The sequence below is a fragment of the Lampetra fluviatilis genome, chromosome 9, assembly GCF_964198595.1.
Source record: "Lampetra fluviatilis chromosome 9, kcLamFluv1.1, whole genome shotgun sequence".
Lineage (NCBI taxonomy): Eukaryota > Metazoa > Chordata > Hyperoartia > Petromyzontiformes > Petromyzontidae > Lampetra > Lampetra fluviatilis.
The window spans coordinates 14,802,472-14,821,193 of record NC_136283.1 but is presented as its reverse complement, the minus strand read 5'-3'; the positions used below and the strand labels follow the sequence as shown (position 1 = coordinate 14,821,193).

The 18,722-nt window shown below is 43.6% G+C and overlaps 1 protein-coding gene across 6 annotated transcripts in view; it reads right to left on the bottom strand.

Moving 5' to 3' along the window:
* Positions 1-18,722, bottom strand: part of LOC144934246 (glutamate receptor ionotropic, delta-2-like) — a 215,177-nt gene that overhangs the window by 64,826 nt on the left and 131,629 nt on the right. For all 6 annotated transcript variants that reach the window (XM_078859888.1, XM_078859890.1, XM_078859892.1 and 3 more), the window contains 3 exons: positions 17,582-17,787; positions 4,253-4,306; positions 3,554-3,721 (listed from right to left, as the gene is read on the bottom strand). In XM_078859888.1, coding sequence (XP_078716014.1) covers positions 3,554-3,721; positions 4,253-4,306; positions 17,582-17,787 — 428 coding nt within the window. The remainder of the gene's footprint in view (positions 1-3,553; positions 3,722-4,252; positions 4,307-17,581; positions 17,788-18,722) is intronic.

The window sequence follows — 18,722 nt, the reverse complement described above, 5'->3', positions numbered from 1 at the left end:
TTGGTGGAGTGGTGCGCGTGCAATGTCAATGGCGTCGGTTTGCACACTCATGCGCTCGCAGGCCGACTGGTAAAGCCGCTCGAGAGACACCCCGGAGAATACAGATAAGCGGGTTAACACGATAAAACCCACTATGGCTGGATAATATGAAAAAAGGAAGGGATGGCATAATTTATATTTATATGAAAATCAAAGTTAATGTCATACACCTCGCATTTGGCGGATTTCACTTGCGTAGTGTATGTAATGGTGCTTAATGATCTTAATCTCTCTACCCTTTCAGGCTATCGCATATAATGACAGTACCTTCTGCGTCTAGTGTCCGTGCCAGAAAATGTTTAATAAAAAACAGCGTATGATGAATTGCTTAATATGCAACATGTATCACACAAGCACGACGGCACATATAAACCAGACGTACACTCTGTCAATTTATATAAACCAGACGTACACAAACACACTCTGGCAATTCATAGGGGGCCCGAAATCCTCTGCATTTAGTTTTTTAGGTCCTTTGATTGATGATAACAAAATACCACCCTGCCTCGTGGATTATAAACACATCATCAAAGCTAAGCTTGCTGCAATTATTGACACACTCTATCTACAGATTTCCCACCCTCTAAGTCTCAAGTATCCTGTAGTCTTCTAACCACCAGAAATTCTGGAGAGATTTCAATTCCTGATTACACAGTTTACATTCACCCGATAGGATACGAAACATTACAATTATATTGTATAATGTTTCGTGACATGAATCTAAATTATTTTCAGATCTGTGACCGTGCAAGTTCAGAAAACGTTTACTTTATCGACGAGCCTAACGAATTATGAATACGAAATATTAAAACCGCAGTTGACTTTCCTCAAATTTAACAGCCATTTTTTCTGATGAAATTGTGGCAATATTTTGCTCGGAGAGGAAATCAACATAAGCCATCGGAGATGTGCCACAACTTCATGAAGCCACTCAAGAGACGAATACAACGCTTTAAAAAAAAAGTTAATATACATTTAAAAAAAGAAAAGGACATTCGTGGGAACGTAGACAAAGGGAGGGGGAAAAAGAGATATGATTGAGATATATTCTGCCGTGATAAACATATCGGTGTGGAACATAAAAGAAACGGGCCAATTTTTTATATTGGATCGCTGCAATGTGTGGATAGCATGTTACTTACTGATAACAACATAAAGGTTGGCAATGCTCCTCCGCAGTATTTGGGTTTGAGGGAAATTCATTGACCGGAGAGTGATAAGAGATACTGTACAGTGCTTCATATGTCTTATGGTATATGAAGAGGAAGATTGCCGAAAGAACCAAGAATAGGAAGATGACTTTTGACTGCAGTGCTTCCACCGAGTGCTCTCAATCGGAGTGCAATCTTCGCACGGCGGTAAAGATTGAATTTTGTCTACTGAATCGAGTGAAAATTAGTGCACTTCGGATGAGCTGAGGAAGAATAGTGAAAATTATCGAGCAAAAATGTAAGCTTTTTTTCTAGAAAATCACCTCTCTTGCACAGACATCAGTTCAACAAAATCCATTCCTTTAATTAAAAGTTTCGTGAATTCACACTCTTAAAAGTGCCTCACAACCCACTCGTTGTGTTTAATTATTTAACTGCATTCTCCAATCGTATTCATGCTGAAAGCATTATCACAACTTGTTTATTTTATGGAACATTAATTGTTTTTGCTGTGATCTTTACCAAACCAGAAATACAAAAAATACCCCAGCATGATATTCCTTCGGGAAACTTGAGGAATATCTAAGACAACATCTTTCAGAACGCTCGAGATGACGTCGCCGCCATAGAACGACAGCAGCCATGTGTACCACATCTCCAATACGTTTTGTTCCAAGCTATTTTTGTAAATACGCTTACATCATCTTCATCAGTGAGAGAGGCGCTGGCCAGATGTTAACTACCTCGTCTGATATGCAGCAGGTCGTGGCTTCCATCCCAATCCTGACACCTGTATATTTGGAGTTTGCATGTTCTCCCTGTGGTTGCGTAACATTTTCTCTGGGTCCTCCGGTTTTTCAGAAACATGAATTTAGAGTACTTGGCTGCTATAAATGTCCACATGATAAGCCACTTCATTGAGCTATCATTTGTGGCCAGTTCGCTTCTGAAAAAGAATGATATAGCTCAGTGGGCCTCACCTGGAGACATAAAAAGTTTAGTTTAGTTGATTTTCACTGAGATGCTCACCAATGATTTGTTAAACTACTCTCTTATTATTAATATATAAATAAACATGATGGTGGTGATGGTGACATCTGGCCATTTTGATCTTCCAGCACCCTCCTCTGTATTAGCCATATTGTTTCCAATTGTACCGACTCTTAAAATCATTCTCAGCAGGGCATAAATACAGATTCCGTGGGGACTCCGAAGCCTCTCTTCCTCCGCTGTGTTGTCGCGCCGTCAGATAGGTCAAACTGGCCTCACGTGCGCACCACCTCAAAAAGAGGCCAGCTAAATAAAAAATGACAAAATGTTTAATGGGCACGGCCCCCGGAGGAACTCGTGGCTTTGGCAGCACTGCCGAGACGGTTGATGAATTGCTTATGTTCCAAATCCGCTTTATGCTTTAAAGGAGATAGAGTGGGCTGGATTGGTGGGGGGAAGGGCAGAGTTTATGTATGTTGAACTTCTTACACACCGTACGTAGACTACCGTGCTAATTGGAGGTGTGTGATGACGAACAAAAAAAAATTGTTTGCACTGAACTATATATTCTGGAGAAAAAACAACAACTGCGACTTAGCACGTTACAATATGATATGAGAACACAAATTGTATAATGAAATATACGAAAATTTATGTGATGGCGCTTTTGGTGGCAGATTTATGGCATAAAGGCACCACGTATTAACCAAAAGTAAATTGACTTGACATCGGTGATTTTTTTTAGATTGGTGAGTGCAAGATCTATTACTGAACATGACTCTGTACAAAAAGGCTCAAGACAAGAATCATAATAATAACAAATGATTGTTGATTAGAATAGATACGTAACTGTGTCAATAATACAAATGATACACTTAAGGGATTATCTACCTGTATTCTTAAGATGCTACGATGTATTATATCTGTTAAGGTGAACTACAGGATTACAAACGATCACTTGACTCAGCCCCAGAGTGTCATTGTCGCCGACAATGACGCTATAACAAGCCTCTAAAGGACAGCATCAATTATTATACTAACAAACCCTATCAATACCGACCCAGCTCCCTCGGCCCTGCTGTCAATGGGGGTCATCAGGGTTTCTTCACAAGGCGCACAAAATGCCATTAGGTGCGCGGTTTTCAGGCTGCACAAATTGGACGACCGATGCCCGGAATCAGAGCAAATTCAGTGCTTCAAAATATCGGGCAATTCCCCCCCCCCCGCCTCATTTTCAGCAGTAACCTCAAATTTGTCGACGTCTGGCAGAGTCGCAAATCAAGGGCTTTTGAGATAGCCGGGAGCTGCCCCATGCCCGTGGGGCTAACGTGGGAAGAGCTCGCCGCGCCGGCGCGCCGGCGATCGCCTCGCACCTCGAGGGACTTGGCGTCGCCCGTGCCACACAGGGACTCAGAGATGCGATGGTTGTTGCGTATGCAGCGCTGGCTGGCGTTGCGCGCGACCGGGAAGCTCTGCCGGATGACGGTGAGCCTCCCGATGGCCGTGCTGGCCAGCTCCTGGATCTCGGCGTCGTTGATCTCCTGCAGGGAGGGGAGCAGATGTCACGGACACCCGACAGATGGCTCGCGTGACCTGTCCGACCCACGCACCGATTGTGTTTATTGTTAACACTCCATTTAGACCCACTTGGGGAATCCGCTGCATCATTAATATCATCCTGGCACTGACCAGAGAAACTTTCAAAGTCACGGCGCTGAACAAAAAGCAATGCGATGACGTTTTCATCATGGTTACCTTAAGATGTATAACAGCGTAACTATATATTTTTCTTTAACATTCATATCTGAACCAAACAAATTCATCACTGACACTGTCTTAAAGTGAAATATATATAATGGGCGAGGTTTTGATCAATGGCCCTTTTACATAGCACAAGATGGTCCTTCTTTACCTCCGTGTATTTTTTTACTGTGATGATGCACCATTGTCAACGAAGTATCGGAAATCCAAAATTGCTTGATTTTCTCACGACAAAGCTTGCATTTTAATGCGACAAGCCACTTATTAATATGGCAAAATTCAACAAAACGCATTACCAAAGGTCACCTTACCTCATTAACAAATATCCAGTGGCTGTCCATTGCAGCCAGGTTGGCTTCAATAGCCTGCAAAAAAAAACAGACAGACAAGTCTGGCAAAGGCAGGAAAAAAATACTTGCATTAATAATGGCGGTTTCCACAGGCAACTTTACGTCAATGGTTTTCCAGGTTTCAAAGTCAATTGGGAGTATTTGAGTACAGGTATAAGAAGCCTGCTTGAATACGTTACAGTGACAGATAAAGGTGCAGCCTTGAAATTGTTTGCTTGCTCACGCCAGGGATTTGCAGCCTGTTATCAGCTGCCTCGCCGGGAGGTAATATAGATAGTGAGTCCAGAGTGTTAAATATGACATCACTGCAGCATTTCAAAATTGTATGATAATTGCAACTTTATAAAACTAAAACTTTAATTGTACTCATAAGTTTAAAGAAGTTATAAATTTAAGTTGTGAAAAAAGCTAGAGACATTTATTAACCTGCAATGTATGAGCTGCAATTAAAAAGATTGTATATAAAATGTACGGTTTTAAAAGGAGCCACATTTAACAACTATAAAACAGTGGAGACTTTTATGATCAGAATTTTTTTTTAAAGTATATTTGAGCACCAGACTTGTTTTCCTCATTCGAAGCCAAAATCATGTTTGACCAGCGAGCAAAATAGCCCCTTGCAAAACACCCAGCTTGCATGCGCACTCGCGCCCAACCTCATTCTTTTTTCTCTCTGTGCACTGGTAAAAATTGCAAAAGACACCGAATTCCCGGAGCGGATGTTGAGAACTCTCTTGTCAGAGGATCTAAACCCGCCGCCCCCGTGTGCCTCCCATCACACACAGTGCCGGATTAAGCTAGTGCGGGGCCTGTAGCATATGTTATGAAGGGGCCCTAAATAAAAAAAAACACCTACAAATTAAACACACATTTTTTACTTGGAGAGTAAAGTAATTACATTTTTTCATTTGATATACAGCCAGATATTACGACAAATCGCTCACCTTAAACACCTTGCCGTTCATAAAAGTTGAAGGCAGTATAGTACTATAGTAATAGAGCAAGTGCAGAATCACTGAAGGGGAATTGATAGCTTGAAAGTATTGAGCGCGGGGCCGTTGAAAGTGCGGGGCCCGTAGCATATGTACTGTAGTTACTTTTGCTACTGGGATAATCCGGCACTGATCACACCCCCCCCCCCTACCCACGGGTGGCACGAGGAGCGGGCCAGCCAGCGCGAGGCTGCAGCAAGGCAGCAGCGCCCATCGCGAGCGGCACGGACCGTGCCCACGACTCTCGAAAAGTAAAACGACAGGCAATTTGCGTTGACCTACCTGACCGCTGATTTTTATTTTTCGAGCAAAAACATATGGCAGGATATTAAGGACCGTCAATCGGGACTTTGAGAAGCGTAATAGCCCGATGCTCTTCCATTCGGAAGCGTTTTTTTTCCAGCGTAATTTTACAGTCACTTTGTTAGATGTGCATACAAATCGCAGATGGAAGTGTGGGATGTTCATAATAATGTATGTAAAAATGTAATTTAAAAAAATTGATCTTCAATCTTGCGCCCACCGAGACGACTGGACTACAACATTGACTTTCAGCAAGCGCAATGTTAATGCTATGTAATGTGTGGCTAAATTGATAACACTATCATTATTAGGTGGCTTTTCATATTTAGCATGGTGCTCCAACTTCCTCTTGGTTTAAAGGTGGCCGTGCAGTGGTGATGTTGCTGCTGCCCAACCCAACCTTTGCCCAGGCCAAACTCTCTGCCTCCCTGCCACTCTACTTTGTATGTTTCTCCTTGACCTCGTCCGGGTTTGTTCCTGCCCATTGCTTGGCCTAACCCTCACGCTGACTCCTCCCTCTTGCCTCCCTTCTGTTTCCCAAACTCCATTTGCCCGTGAAGCTGCCCTGAGGCTCGTTGATACTGCCCTGGCTGCCCCTAGACTTCTTCGGTGATGAGTCCCAGCCTTCTCGAGCCTATGCTGGGACTCGTTGGTGCTGCTTTGGCTGGCCCCGTAACTCGTTGGTAATAGGTTCCGACTCATCTGGGACTGCCCGAGAACTCACTGGGCCCCGATTGCTTCACGCCTCTGTATTTATATGTATGTATATTGAACTTCCTTTGCACCGTACATAGCCAACCGTGCTAATCGAAGGTGCGAGAGAAGGACAATAAACTAAACACACGAAAAAAAATTATATCTAGAATTAAAAGTGCATAGCTCCAGTGGTTTCCTAATATCGGGAGGAAGAGCGTTCCAGAAGTGCATCCGAAAGTGCGCGATGTGGTGACCGTCTCTGTACTTGGCCTTGTTGGCCCAAAGTTGTGGCATTGGTGCTGCTCTCTCTCTCCTCTCCCTGCCCTTAACTTCCCCCTCCTGCCCTTCTACTTTCACCTTCGAATGTTGTCCCTCACTTTCATAAAGTGTGATGAGATGCGGTTGAATTTCGACACTAAATGCATTGAAATTGTTGTTGTTTTGGCAAAAAAACACTGTATGCGACCAATCCCGCGTGGGAATGCAGTCGTATTAAATTGCAGAAATGTTTTCACAGTATGGTCACAACTCATTGCAAAATCAATATTCTTAAAGAAAATATCAATCAGATATTTTAGCGGACTAAAGTCCAATATAATAATACATTGTTCAACACCATAGATTTAGGTTGAAGGAACAGAATAGGAGAAAACAAATCAATGCTGACACTTAATACAGGATTTAAAAAGCAAACTCAATTCAGTAGTTTCTTTGGATTTGCTTAAATTTGTAAACTATATATATACCCTAATAACCCCAAATAAACGTAAACAAATACACAAAACTGTATGCAGAATGTACTTTACGTAAACTGTTAAACACATGCGATATTTTTAGAAATCCATTGGACAATGATGCAAACAATGGAATAAGACGAAAAATCCTAGTAATTGGAAAGAGAGCTCAACGTAATTTGATAATAGTCACTGTTAAATATTCGGGAGTAGCAAGACACAGGTTTGGCTGGGTATGAGGAGAGAAAAGAGTGAGTGGATCTGAGGATTTTCAGCCATATGAAATGCTGATATGCTGCATAATAGCTCCAGGAGTGGGTTCAAACATGCTAATGAGTAATCCCGCAACGCATTGCATAGGCAGGTGGAAAAATGAGAGCTCGTGCTTTTATGAGGGATGGGTGGTGAGATGGGGAAACGGCATAGGAAGGGATGGATACACGGGCACGCAGAGAGAGAAGGATTTACACAATTGGGAAGGAATACAAAAAAAGTCAGGAAAGCACTGAAAGTCAACATCGTATGAATGACAGCTCAGTTGCTTGATACAAGCCAGCATGATTGAAGCTGTTTAAAACCATTAGTAAAATGATGTATTTTTGTAAAGTTAGTCTTGAGTAGTGTATCATTATAATGATATCTTCAAATTGAAAAACTTAAATGGAAGTGGCAATCTTCATATATATTGTGGTTATGTAACACTGGATGTTGTCAGATTGAGCAACAATATTTTACGGGTTGCCACTTACGAAAATGCGAGTATTAAACTGTGTATGTGCAAACATGTAAACATTCTGAGATCAAATAAACTCCGAACCCAAAGTAAATGGGTTAATATGCACATTAGCAATCAGTTTTACCTCCTAATTAAAGCCATAGTTTCACATTTGTAATAAACAATTGTGCATCGTCGTTCTTAATCATGACCACGTAAACGTTGGTATAAATCTATCGATTGTGATGTAATGTTTTTGATTATGGTGACAATTTGCACATTTTATATTCAAACTAGATCCTAATTAGTCTACAACTTAAACAATGTAGCGGGTCAGTATATACAACAGTGAATTGCATATTATCTGGAAATGAATATAAAAAGCCAAGGAACAATTTAAAATTAAACCTAAAAATACTCTAAAAATGTAAATTTCTTACGATCTTAAAAAGCACGACTTTTAGTGGCATTACTAATAACATTTTACAGGCGCGATATCTAATAATAAAGCCTGCAAGTCAACAGAATCACATAAACGTGTTTAATGTACTGCAAATAAATATGCCAGGCTACAGGATCCATACGCGATCAGTTTCAGGTCCAAAGAGCACATTAGACGTTCCTCGCTGCACTAGACCAGCATGAGCTGGAAATATTTTATCATCAAGCGTCATCATCATCAACACTGCCTTAAAATGTAAACAAATATATGATAGTCAAACAATCTTGACAATGCTACTTGTTCAGAATAGTAGGTTTGACTCGTTTTTACACTGACTAAAACTTGTAATCGTGTTGTAACCTTTGCTGCAGTGACTACGTATTATTTAGCATTAGTATCTTTTTTTTGTAAACGCAATCATGATTTATTGGGATGCTCCATTTTTAGCTTTGCGTGTTTATCCCTCTAGCCTCTTTTCCATTTAGTTTTATGACGCCGGCCTTAACATATCACAGCTTACACTATTGATTATCTGCCATGGGGTGATAAAACATAGAATTGATGGTACCCATTCCCCTATTTCAAGCGTTTTAAGTTATATACAGTTCAGGCGAAACATCCCCTAGGAGGAGGGGGGCAGGCCTATTGGTGAAGAGGCATCTGACTCGGGCTAGAAAGTATCGCAATGTCCTTGATGGGAATGTGTGCAAGGGTACTATAACAATCACGATCAGCTCTTTGTCAATCCACTGACAGATGAAGCCCCCCCCCATGCATTTCGCTCATTAGGGTTGTTTGCCCATTAGTTTATCACGCTGGTGAGTGCATGGCTTGTCCATGAGTTGGATGAGTGCAGAGAGGAGGGACAGAATTGGTTTCGAATGTCACTCGGCACCTGCGGACGTTAACCACAGTCGAGAATTTGAACTCAAGCGGGCGAATTCGTAGCGCGGCTTTGCTCTAAATCCGGTGCCACGACTCATTCGCGAGCAAGAAGACGAATCATTCAAACCTGACGTGTGGACGTTGTTCCACTGCGAATCGTGATCGATGCTAAGCTATTCTGAGCATGGCCAAAATATTTCACGACAAGCAACGCTGAAACGAACGCGGTAGAATACAAAATGATATGTTCGCGTGTTTAAACACAGCATTTTTGTAATGAGGGGAAGGTGATGCAGGACATTCTCCAATGCATACTTAGCAATATGGAAGCATACGCACATAATTTACATAGATTAGGCGCCAGATGTGTTATTGTTATGTCTTAATCACGTAATCTTTGTTTAATGTGTTCAATTTGATTGGAGGGAGGATATAAATTGTATTTTTCTCTCTCCACATCTGTCATGATCTTTCTCATTCCTCATGTCTGCATAGTACAAGACGATGTAAAATTAGGCGAAACAAATATTAAACTTTTCATCGAGTGATAAGGGTGGCTTTTAACAAAAAATGTATAATCAAACTCACAAACGTACGCATCCATATGTATGGACAATACGAATTTTGTCACAAGTGCAATGACAAAACGTAAAAATGTTGGGAAACATGTAAGAAAAACACTTTCAATAATATATCAGCAGCCACTTTCATTTTAACTGCCAATTTAAAAGAATTACCACACATTCGAATAGTGAACCATTTGAATATCACGATATTTGTATTTCTCACGCGCAGAAACGTACCCATATACTTTCAAAGGAATATTTAAGCAAGCAAACGATGGCATAACGCAGTCACCAAACGCACGCTGGGCAAGATCAGAGAATTGCTGGCGCTCCATCCACCTCGGCAACACCCGAATCCATGCACAACCCCTTTAAATTCACACTCGGCCGTTTTTATTTATCTATCGGGGTTCACTTTAATTGTGGAGACTCGTGGCAGGTTATTGGCCCGAGCTAAATCTTTTGGAAATCTCTCTCCCCCAGCGGCTCCTATCCTTCCTCCTCACCTGCACAAACAATGAAACTAAACTGCACGAGATGACGGTAAGAGGGCAATAATGCCCAAAGGGCAAGTAGAAGCGAGTCATTCCCATGACAAACATTCACGCGCAAAAACACCGGCCCGCTCGTCTCTGTCCGGATAATGCAAATGTAGACCTATGCAATGCGCATGCCTGTTCATCGGGGGCAGGGCTTATTTGATAGTGTGACCGATGTATACAATATGCGGGCACTACCTCTGTGCCCCAAAGGTGAGAAATTATGGAAGCTTCGACGTGATTTGTGTGAAGGGAACATTATCAAACGAGGCGATGGAAAACCAAACGCTATATATAATGTAGATCGGTCTCCCGTTTTCCAGGCCACTGAGCGCCCTCTCCATCACGCTCATTTCTCTTGCCATCTGCATTAACCCGAAGAGCCCGGCGCTATAACGGATTAGCGCATCGTCGCAGCAACCAGTGGAGCTCTCCTCCACGCTGTACCAGTTAAGACGTAGGCTTGCTTATCTATTATTTACAATTCACGGAGTGTGATTTATCACCCGTAATTAAGAAGTTAACACAGCATCGAAGTAATGGCCTTACAAAGCTCAGCATGCCCGCCCTTTCCAATTTGCAGACTCAGAATGTTGAAATCAGTTTAAAATGTAATTTATTTATATTCCTGCTTAGCAGACTTTTTGAAACATGATTTTGTATTACAGTTTTTTTTTTCTTCTGCATGATTAACTTCTGCCAACCAATAATGCCACGCATTCACACGCCCAGGCTTAGGGGGAAGTCATTTGCTGGGGCAATTCGCTCCAGCGTGTCACCATGGAGACGATTAAACGGCACCATCTCAGGATTTAGCGTTTATTTGCAGCAGCAGCAACACAAATGGATCTCGAATCGAAAACGTTGAGTCACCGTTTAAAAGTGTAAAATAATGGCTCTTCGCGACCACCGAATTTGAATTTTGATCATCATAGTTCCGGCCCTTTTTTGACAGTCCTGTTATCGTCGGTATGTGCTCGCACAAGTCAACAGTGAGCACAGTGCACGGCATTGGACAGAAACAAATACATTAAGTACAAAATACACCACCTGTGCACTTTGTCATTAAAAATAAAAAGCCAACCGTAGTTAGCGACACGCTGATGTCGCTAAAGCCACCCGTACATCAGTCATATTTCATTATCACCACCGTCTGGACTCTTTCCGAGAAAACTTGACCAACGGTCGCCCAACATGTGCACTCATAAGGTGGGTTTGAATATCCTGTTTTGTTCCTCCTTCAGAATAATGAACGTTAAAGTTAAGTGGTCAAAAAAAGAAACACTTTAACACGGGGGACATTATTTCTTATTATTGTTTGTATGACATTGTGCGTGTGTTCACTTCGCAGAAAGCACATTGCGTTATGAGTATAAGAAATGTAGAGACTCACAGATCATCACAGGCTCTACACTTACAGGCTGCTCGTGCAGCAAGCCACTGGCATCAGCATCCCTTTGATCACGTGTTCACTTAATTAATTCTTGGCTGCAAATTAATTTAAAACTAAAATAACGCAAACAGCAGCGGCATTAATACTTGCCGGGGTCTTTAGTGGGAACCAGCACAGGACGCCCTCCAAGTCGCTTTGTGTGATTTTGTATCGTCGTGGAAATTCCCATCAATAAAACATTTATAAAGGAATGACCTACTAGTTAAGCCATGCCAGTGGTAGAGTCACTTGGGGGCTCCGCTCAGTCACAAAGTCTCCTACAGATGCGGATTGTGTTGATGGAGAAAGCGCTGCCAACTGTGATAGCTGCACATGGTGACCGATATTCAGCACTGAATTCAACGCTGGAGACTGGTGAGAGATCGACAGGAATAATAATTTCACTCGTCATGCGCCGCACGGCATTCGCTCAATCTGCAAGGGAGAGGACGACTCCCAAGCACGAGAAACCACAGACGAGCAGTGAGGCAGCAACCGGGCAGTGAGCCAGCGACAATAATTGCCCAAGCTCTGTGGTGTTCTACATATGGAGATGTTTTCAGCCAATTTATGAGTGACGGGCGCCACGGTGGTGAGATGTTAACTCCCTCGCATGGTATATATGAGGTTGTGAGTTCGATCCCGACCCTGACACCTGTATATTTGGAGTTTGCATGTCTCTCTCCGCGTGGTCGCGTGGATGTTTCTCCGGGTCCTCTGGTTGTTCCCTCCACATTTAGAAACATGCATTTAGAATATATGGCTGCTAGAAATGTTCACATGATAAGCCACTTTGTTAAGCTATCATTTGTGGCCAGGTCGCTTCTGAAAAAAGAGCTCTATAGCTCAGTGGGTCTTACCTGGTAAAATTAAAAAAGATAGTTTAGAGTGTTTACACGTGGCAAGAAACCGGAGCACCCGGAGAAAACCAATGTGTGCAAGGGGGGCAAATATTCTATCACGAACAGATAGAAGAGGTAGACTACACATTTTCTCTACTGCATTTTGGCAAACGAAGGTATTGCATGTCCTCGACGCCCACGGCAATGGAGTTTGCCAACATTTGCGTGATCCACCAACCCTCGCCTCAACAGTCGGGCGCCACCACCGCCTGATACCGAGTTAAGGTCCAGGGTAAAAGTGCAACCCTGCAAATGCTTTGCTCAAACGCCACCACCAGTGGAAGCACATCCAATAGAGGTAGCGTCTCATAGAGCACCTCTACATGGTATGTTGGCCTACTCTTCCGAAACTTGCCAAGTGTCTTGAAAAAGGTGGGAGGAGGCACACTTGACCCCATCACAGATGACCTGCTGATAGATTGGCTGCGGTGTACCCATTTATACTGCTGGGCGGCGAGAGGCAGTGGGTGGGAGTGTTAATAAACGTGCCAGTCGTTCCCACCGCCAGGAGGTCAAAGCGGCGAGCTTTGTTTTGTAAGTCGAGAGCGCTGAACCTCACGTGACGGCAGCATCTCTTCAGTCATGGTACTTTAATGACATTTCCCTGTAAACACGGTTATTGAGCACCGGTGCAAAAGGCTCAACATATCAAGCGACCGACAATAGATACGAGATAACACGTTTCTTTAATCGGGGAAGGTTATAACATAAGAACTTGGGGGGAAATATACAATTGGAGGGGATTTAAAAGTGGAGCAGTGCAGATGCTTCACTATAAATCGCCACCGATTTGAAAACCATTCTTGATGGAGGTTACAAAACCTTTCGTCACCTTAATTTTAAAAAAGCCACAGCCAATAATAATGGCAATTGCACATCTCTTCCCATCATATTTAACAATGGCATTGTTATCCATGATAAAAGCATTAATCTGCTCGGCACAACAATCTCATCTGAGCTGCCGTGGAATGCCTATATTACTAATCTGGCTGAGGAGATATCAGAGATGCTTGTTTTTTTTACGTACCAAAGGCTCTTCAACTCTTGCTGCTACAATTAGCATGAAATAAGTAAAAGTTGGAATCCTGCTTTGATCACATCTGGGGTGCAGATATGACAGGATAAATTCTCCCCAATTCTGGCTGTCGCCTGATGAGGCTGCTTGTAATTGCCGGCTAAACGTCGTCCTCGAATTGTTGTTGATTTACTCTCCAACACACAACCGGTGTGCTCATTTAGTAACGAATTGGCCACGTTCTGTTTAGGTGACAAACCTTACTAATTGGCTGTGTCGAGTGGTTGGCGGGTATAACGACACATTTATATTCACGCCATCTAACCCCAAAAGAAAAACTATTATGGGCAGCACCCAGTTACTACCTCACTGATATTATGACACGTAAAGCGGTCAGAGTGACTGGTGAACCAGCACTCACCGTTTCACTCTGTTCACTGGGAAGAATCAGTAAGTCACCTTCTTGTCCTTCTTCTATTGCTATTACCATGGTTACTGTTGCCATGAGCTTGATTCCTCCACACATGTTAAGGACTTGGCCTAGCGGACCGACTTCGACCACGACACTGCAAGCCACAACTCACTTGCTCGCTCGAACACTCACCCGCTCGATACACTACGGCTCACAACAACACGCTTCTGCCTCTGCTTCTTCACCCCTTTTCCTTTGGGACTGGCAGGGCCTGAAATAATTTCCCAGTTGTTGGTAGAGAGTGGGGTGTTATTTTCGAGCTTGCAGAGCCTTACAAAAAAGAAAACCAATGCAAGTTCTGGAGCACACATGTTAAGCACAATATCTAACATAACCATCTTGGACCACACGCACCTAGTCGTGTTAAGTTTGGATGACTAGCCGTCGTACGTATTGCACCGTGAATCCAAAGGTGCTTAATCTGACTGCTGAAAAGGAATTGCTGAAGGTGGTACTTAATTGTTGTTATCAAGAGACATTTGCCTTGTCTTTTGTGTCAATAAGGACCTGAATCCATCATTTATTCGTGGAAAATGCAGAATGTGTTTTAAAACAGCTTTGGAAAGAGACCAGAAAGGAAGAGAGCCGATCGGAGAGGATGCCACAATTTTTCTTGCATTTGCAATTGAGAAGTCCAGATTTTGTTTCTCGGTGACACGTTAGCAAGCACAGGGACGGCACACAGTAACTGGCTGAAACCCAAGGTGATCATTCTGAAGCAGACGCGGAGCAGTCTGGAGCATCCTTGGAAGAAAACGTGCTTCGAGACTGTCCGACTCGCTTACGGAGCCTCCTGCAGATTTTCCAACCGACTCATTAAGATCGTTTGCACTTCAATGAGTTGGCTCTCCTATGCCCATGCCGAGTTGGCGTACCACAGGGGCCCGTCCTCGGGCCCTTCCTATTATCAACATACGTCTCTCATGTCGTGGCGTGACAGCAAGTTCCATCAATATGCTGATGATACACAATTGTACACCGCAGTAAAGTCAAAGTTAGATATGGAGAGCCTCGGTAACATCGAAGATTGCATGCGAGTGGTGCAAGTGTGGTTTGCACGAAATGAAATGCTGCTTAATGAAACAAAAATCAGAGCTTCTGCTGGTTGACACTCAGGCTCAGGCGAAAAAAAATCGTGGAAGGATCAGGCGTGGCTGTCACTGGCTCAAGGATTCAGTTTTCTACTCATTTCAAGAGCCTTCAGCACCATACTCGACCAGAATGTGTCATTTGATTACCACGTGCAGAATATATTCAGGTCCTGCAATTTGACCACAATAGCCAAAACGGTCGCGTGTAAAAACGGTGGTGTCTAGTAGCATAGTATCAACAAGGCTCGATTATTGCAACTCACTACTCTATGGGACGTCTGGCAAAAACATTACCAAGCAGCAGCATGTACAATATTCTTTGGCACATGTTTTGACGGGTTCTGCAAGATCCGATCATGTTCGTCCAGTTGCTCACTGAGCTGCATTGGCTTCTGGTTACTGAACTAATACATTATAAGGTCGTACTCATTGCACAAAAGTGTTTGCCACAAAAGAACCACAATGCCTTGCTGATCTCGTCAAGGAGCATACATAATCCCACAAACTTCAGTCATCCTCGCAGAAGCAGCTTTTGGTTAACCATTGAACAAAGACGGTCACTGCATCACGAGCTTTCAGATATGATTCGCAAGCCATCTGGAATGCTCTTCCTTCCGATATTAAGAAGCCACTGGAGCTATGCAATTTCAAATCTTGATTGAAAACTAATTTCTTTCGAACTGCTTTTTGTGTTAAGTTTGTTGTTCCTTCCCCGCACCTCTGATTAACACGCTTGGCTACGTATGGTGCGAAAGAAGTTTAACATACATTAATTCAATTCCAGTAGTTGAGGTGGAGAAGACTTTTGAGTGAATATCTACATTCGGTGAGTGGTAAACACATCAAAATGAATTTAGTAGAGGAAGGGAGAGAAGATCCAGTTCCAGAGATCCACCAGATTGGGATGCGGGGAAACCGAGACAATATCGCTGGTGAACACGCAAACTCCACCTCATGAGTGTAAATGGCTGGAGGCCGGAAATATTAGCAATGTGACGTCAGATAATGGTGAGATTTTAGTTTGTGTTCGGAGCAGAGGTATGGTCCGACTTGATGACTTCATACCCCAGATTACAAATACTAGGATTCTTGTAAATGGAGCCGAAGTGGAATCAACATTCTTTTTTTACATCGATCTATTACTTATAATAAAGATTTTAAAGATAAGGATTTTCAGTGCATTTACAGCAATGACTCTATTTTGAAATGTTGATTGTAAATCTGGTGGAAAAAACCAGAGGACCCGGAGAAAATTTTACACCACCAGGGGGAGAACATGCAAACTCCAAATATAGGTGTCAGGGTCAGGATCGAACCCACGACCCCCTGTATACCAGGTGAGGTAGTTAACATCTCGCCACCGAGGTATTTATACAAAAAAACTCCATAAGACATTATATTTATGCCCATTTTAAAATACGACGATGCTGCGATTTTAAAACGTCAACAAGGGCTCATTCATTCCACAATAAATGCACATACGTTCATACCAGACTTTACAGGGTCAGCATTTAGCGGGGAGAGTGATCGCAGTGTGCAATCTTTTTGGAAAAAAAAAACTTACAGTGTCCATCATCTCGCAAAAACCCAAACATTAAATCTGTAACAAGGTCAAGCGTGGTTTCCTCCAAATCAGCAAATCATGCCGTGGCGTCGCGGGAGGGGGGTGGCACATCACAAAGGACGCGCCCCAATTGTCCTCGTGTCGTGTTATTTTTACACCCCGTGCCCGGTGTGTGTGTGTGGCATGTGCAAAAACACGTGATTCACCCCCCTCCGTGATGGAGACCTTGATTTTTTTTTACCCGGTAAAGTGAAGGACACCTTTCATCGCCTTAATTTCACCACTGGCAAAACCCTTCGCTCCACCACATTGCCGCGGAAATGATTAAGTACCTGATGATTAACGTGAACCAGTTTTTGTTAATGGGGGGAAAAATGAAAAAGTCTTGGGCTTTTATTTCTCGAGCGTTCAAAGAAGCAAGGGGTGTGGTTTTTAATTAAATGCGAGGTGTAATTGGTGTCTTTGTGCTTATACTTATTTTACCTGCTCACCATTGTAATTGCATGTGTCATTTGTATAGAGCAGGTCCTCTACTTATTCAGGTAATCAGAGGGTCGCTCCTGTACGAGAATCCAGTTGCAAACTCCTAACCGTGGACCACATTACGTAGCGCTGCCCCAAATAAAAATGTGGTGGTGTATCTGCAATTCATCAACTCTTTGTATTCGTGTTCTGTCACGTTGTTTTCTCCTGCACTGTATAAATTTCGCCTGCACGGTTTCTAATCTGCAGGCTGCGCCCAACCTGAAAGGCATTCGCGTACCCTGAATAGTGATGCCACGTGGATTTAAAATTGCTGCTCTCACGGTCGCTCTATGAAAGCCTGCACGAGACCAGAATAAGACTCGATTGGATGTACTCAAATGAACGAAGACACGTGCCCAATTACACACGCACACACAGGCTCAGAGGAAACACGGCCTCTGAATAACGTGACCTCACCTCGGCGATGAACACCTTGGCATTGCGTGGGCTGAGCAGTAGCACGGTACGACGCAGCAGGTCGCGGAATCGGTTGAGCTCCTCAATGGGCAGTGAGGAGAAGAGGCCGGCCAGCAGGGAGCTGACATTAGCGTCGACGCGCTGCAGCGACACGCTGAGGCCCTGCCGCGTCGCTTGGTCCAGGAATGACTGCAAGCCCCGCAGGTCTGCAGATACCCGGCGGTGCACACGCACACGCACGCAGGTGTCACAAGCTGGCAAAATGGACAAACAGCCGGTTGCACATGGCTAGATGCACACGCACACCCAGATACGCACAAGCAGGGATGCACGGCCAGAAAAAGATACCTCCTGTCGCCATGCAGCGTTCCGGGTGCGAGTGATGATAGCAATGCACCTATGAATGCTGGCACAGCGTGGCCAGAACCGCTCCTGGCCAACTTTGTCTTGCCATTGCTGATTTTTTAGATCCGACACCAGGTAATCATTTAAGGCTGAGTCAACCTTGAGAAAGCTCCATAATTTCGTCACTTATGTTAACCACGAATGGGAATCAAACTCAGGTTACCGGGTTCGTACCACAGTACACTAACCGCTACGCTACTGCTCCCTAACACACACACACGCAGTCGGACTCACGCAGCCACAGATTACGTGGGCCTGAACTAATAACCCAGAGGCAGGAAAAAACACCTGCATTCATGCAAACGAGTTTGCTCAAACAGCCATTGATATGCATAATAAGTACCGATGCACAAGATGAATATCTTTACCTGTAATGCAACAACAACCGCCAATCACCACTAAGTGGCGGTGATGTCACCACAGCGCTTGTGGCAGGCTAAGTGCACTTTAAAGTATCAAACGCCCACTGGCAGGAGCTCACGAGACAAACCCATGTGCCATGGGTTGACTGACTAAGATGACTAGCCGATGCACCATCTGTGCCCCCTAATGTGCCAACTTGCTTTGTTTTAGTCACCCGGCACTCCGCTCATTGTTGTGAGCATCGCTCCTCTGTAATCTGTTGTTGCTGGAGGGCGACTGCCTCCAAATGCCCAGTAGCTTCCTTCACAAGCCTCCTCCACAAAGGCTGATCTTGACACCACTGGTACCTATCATTGGTAAATCCACTCAGCTC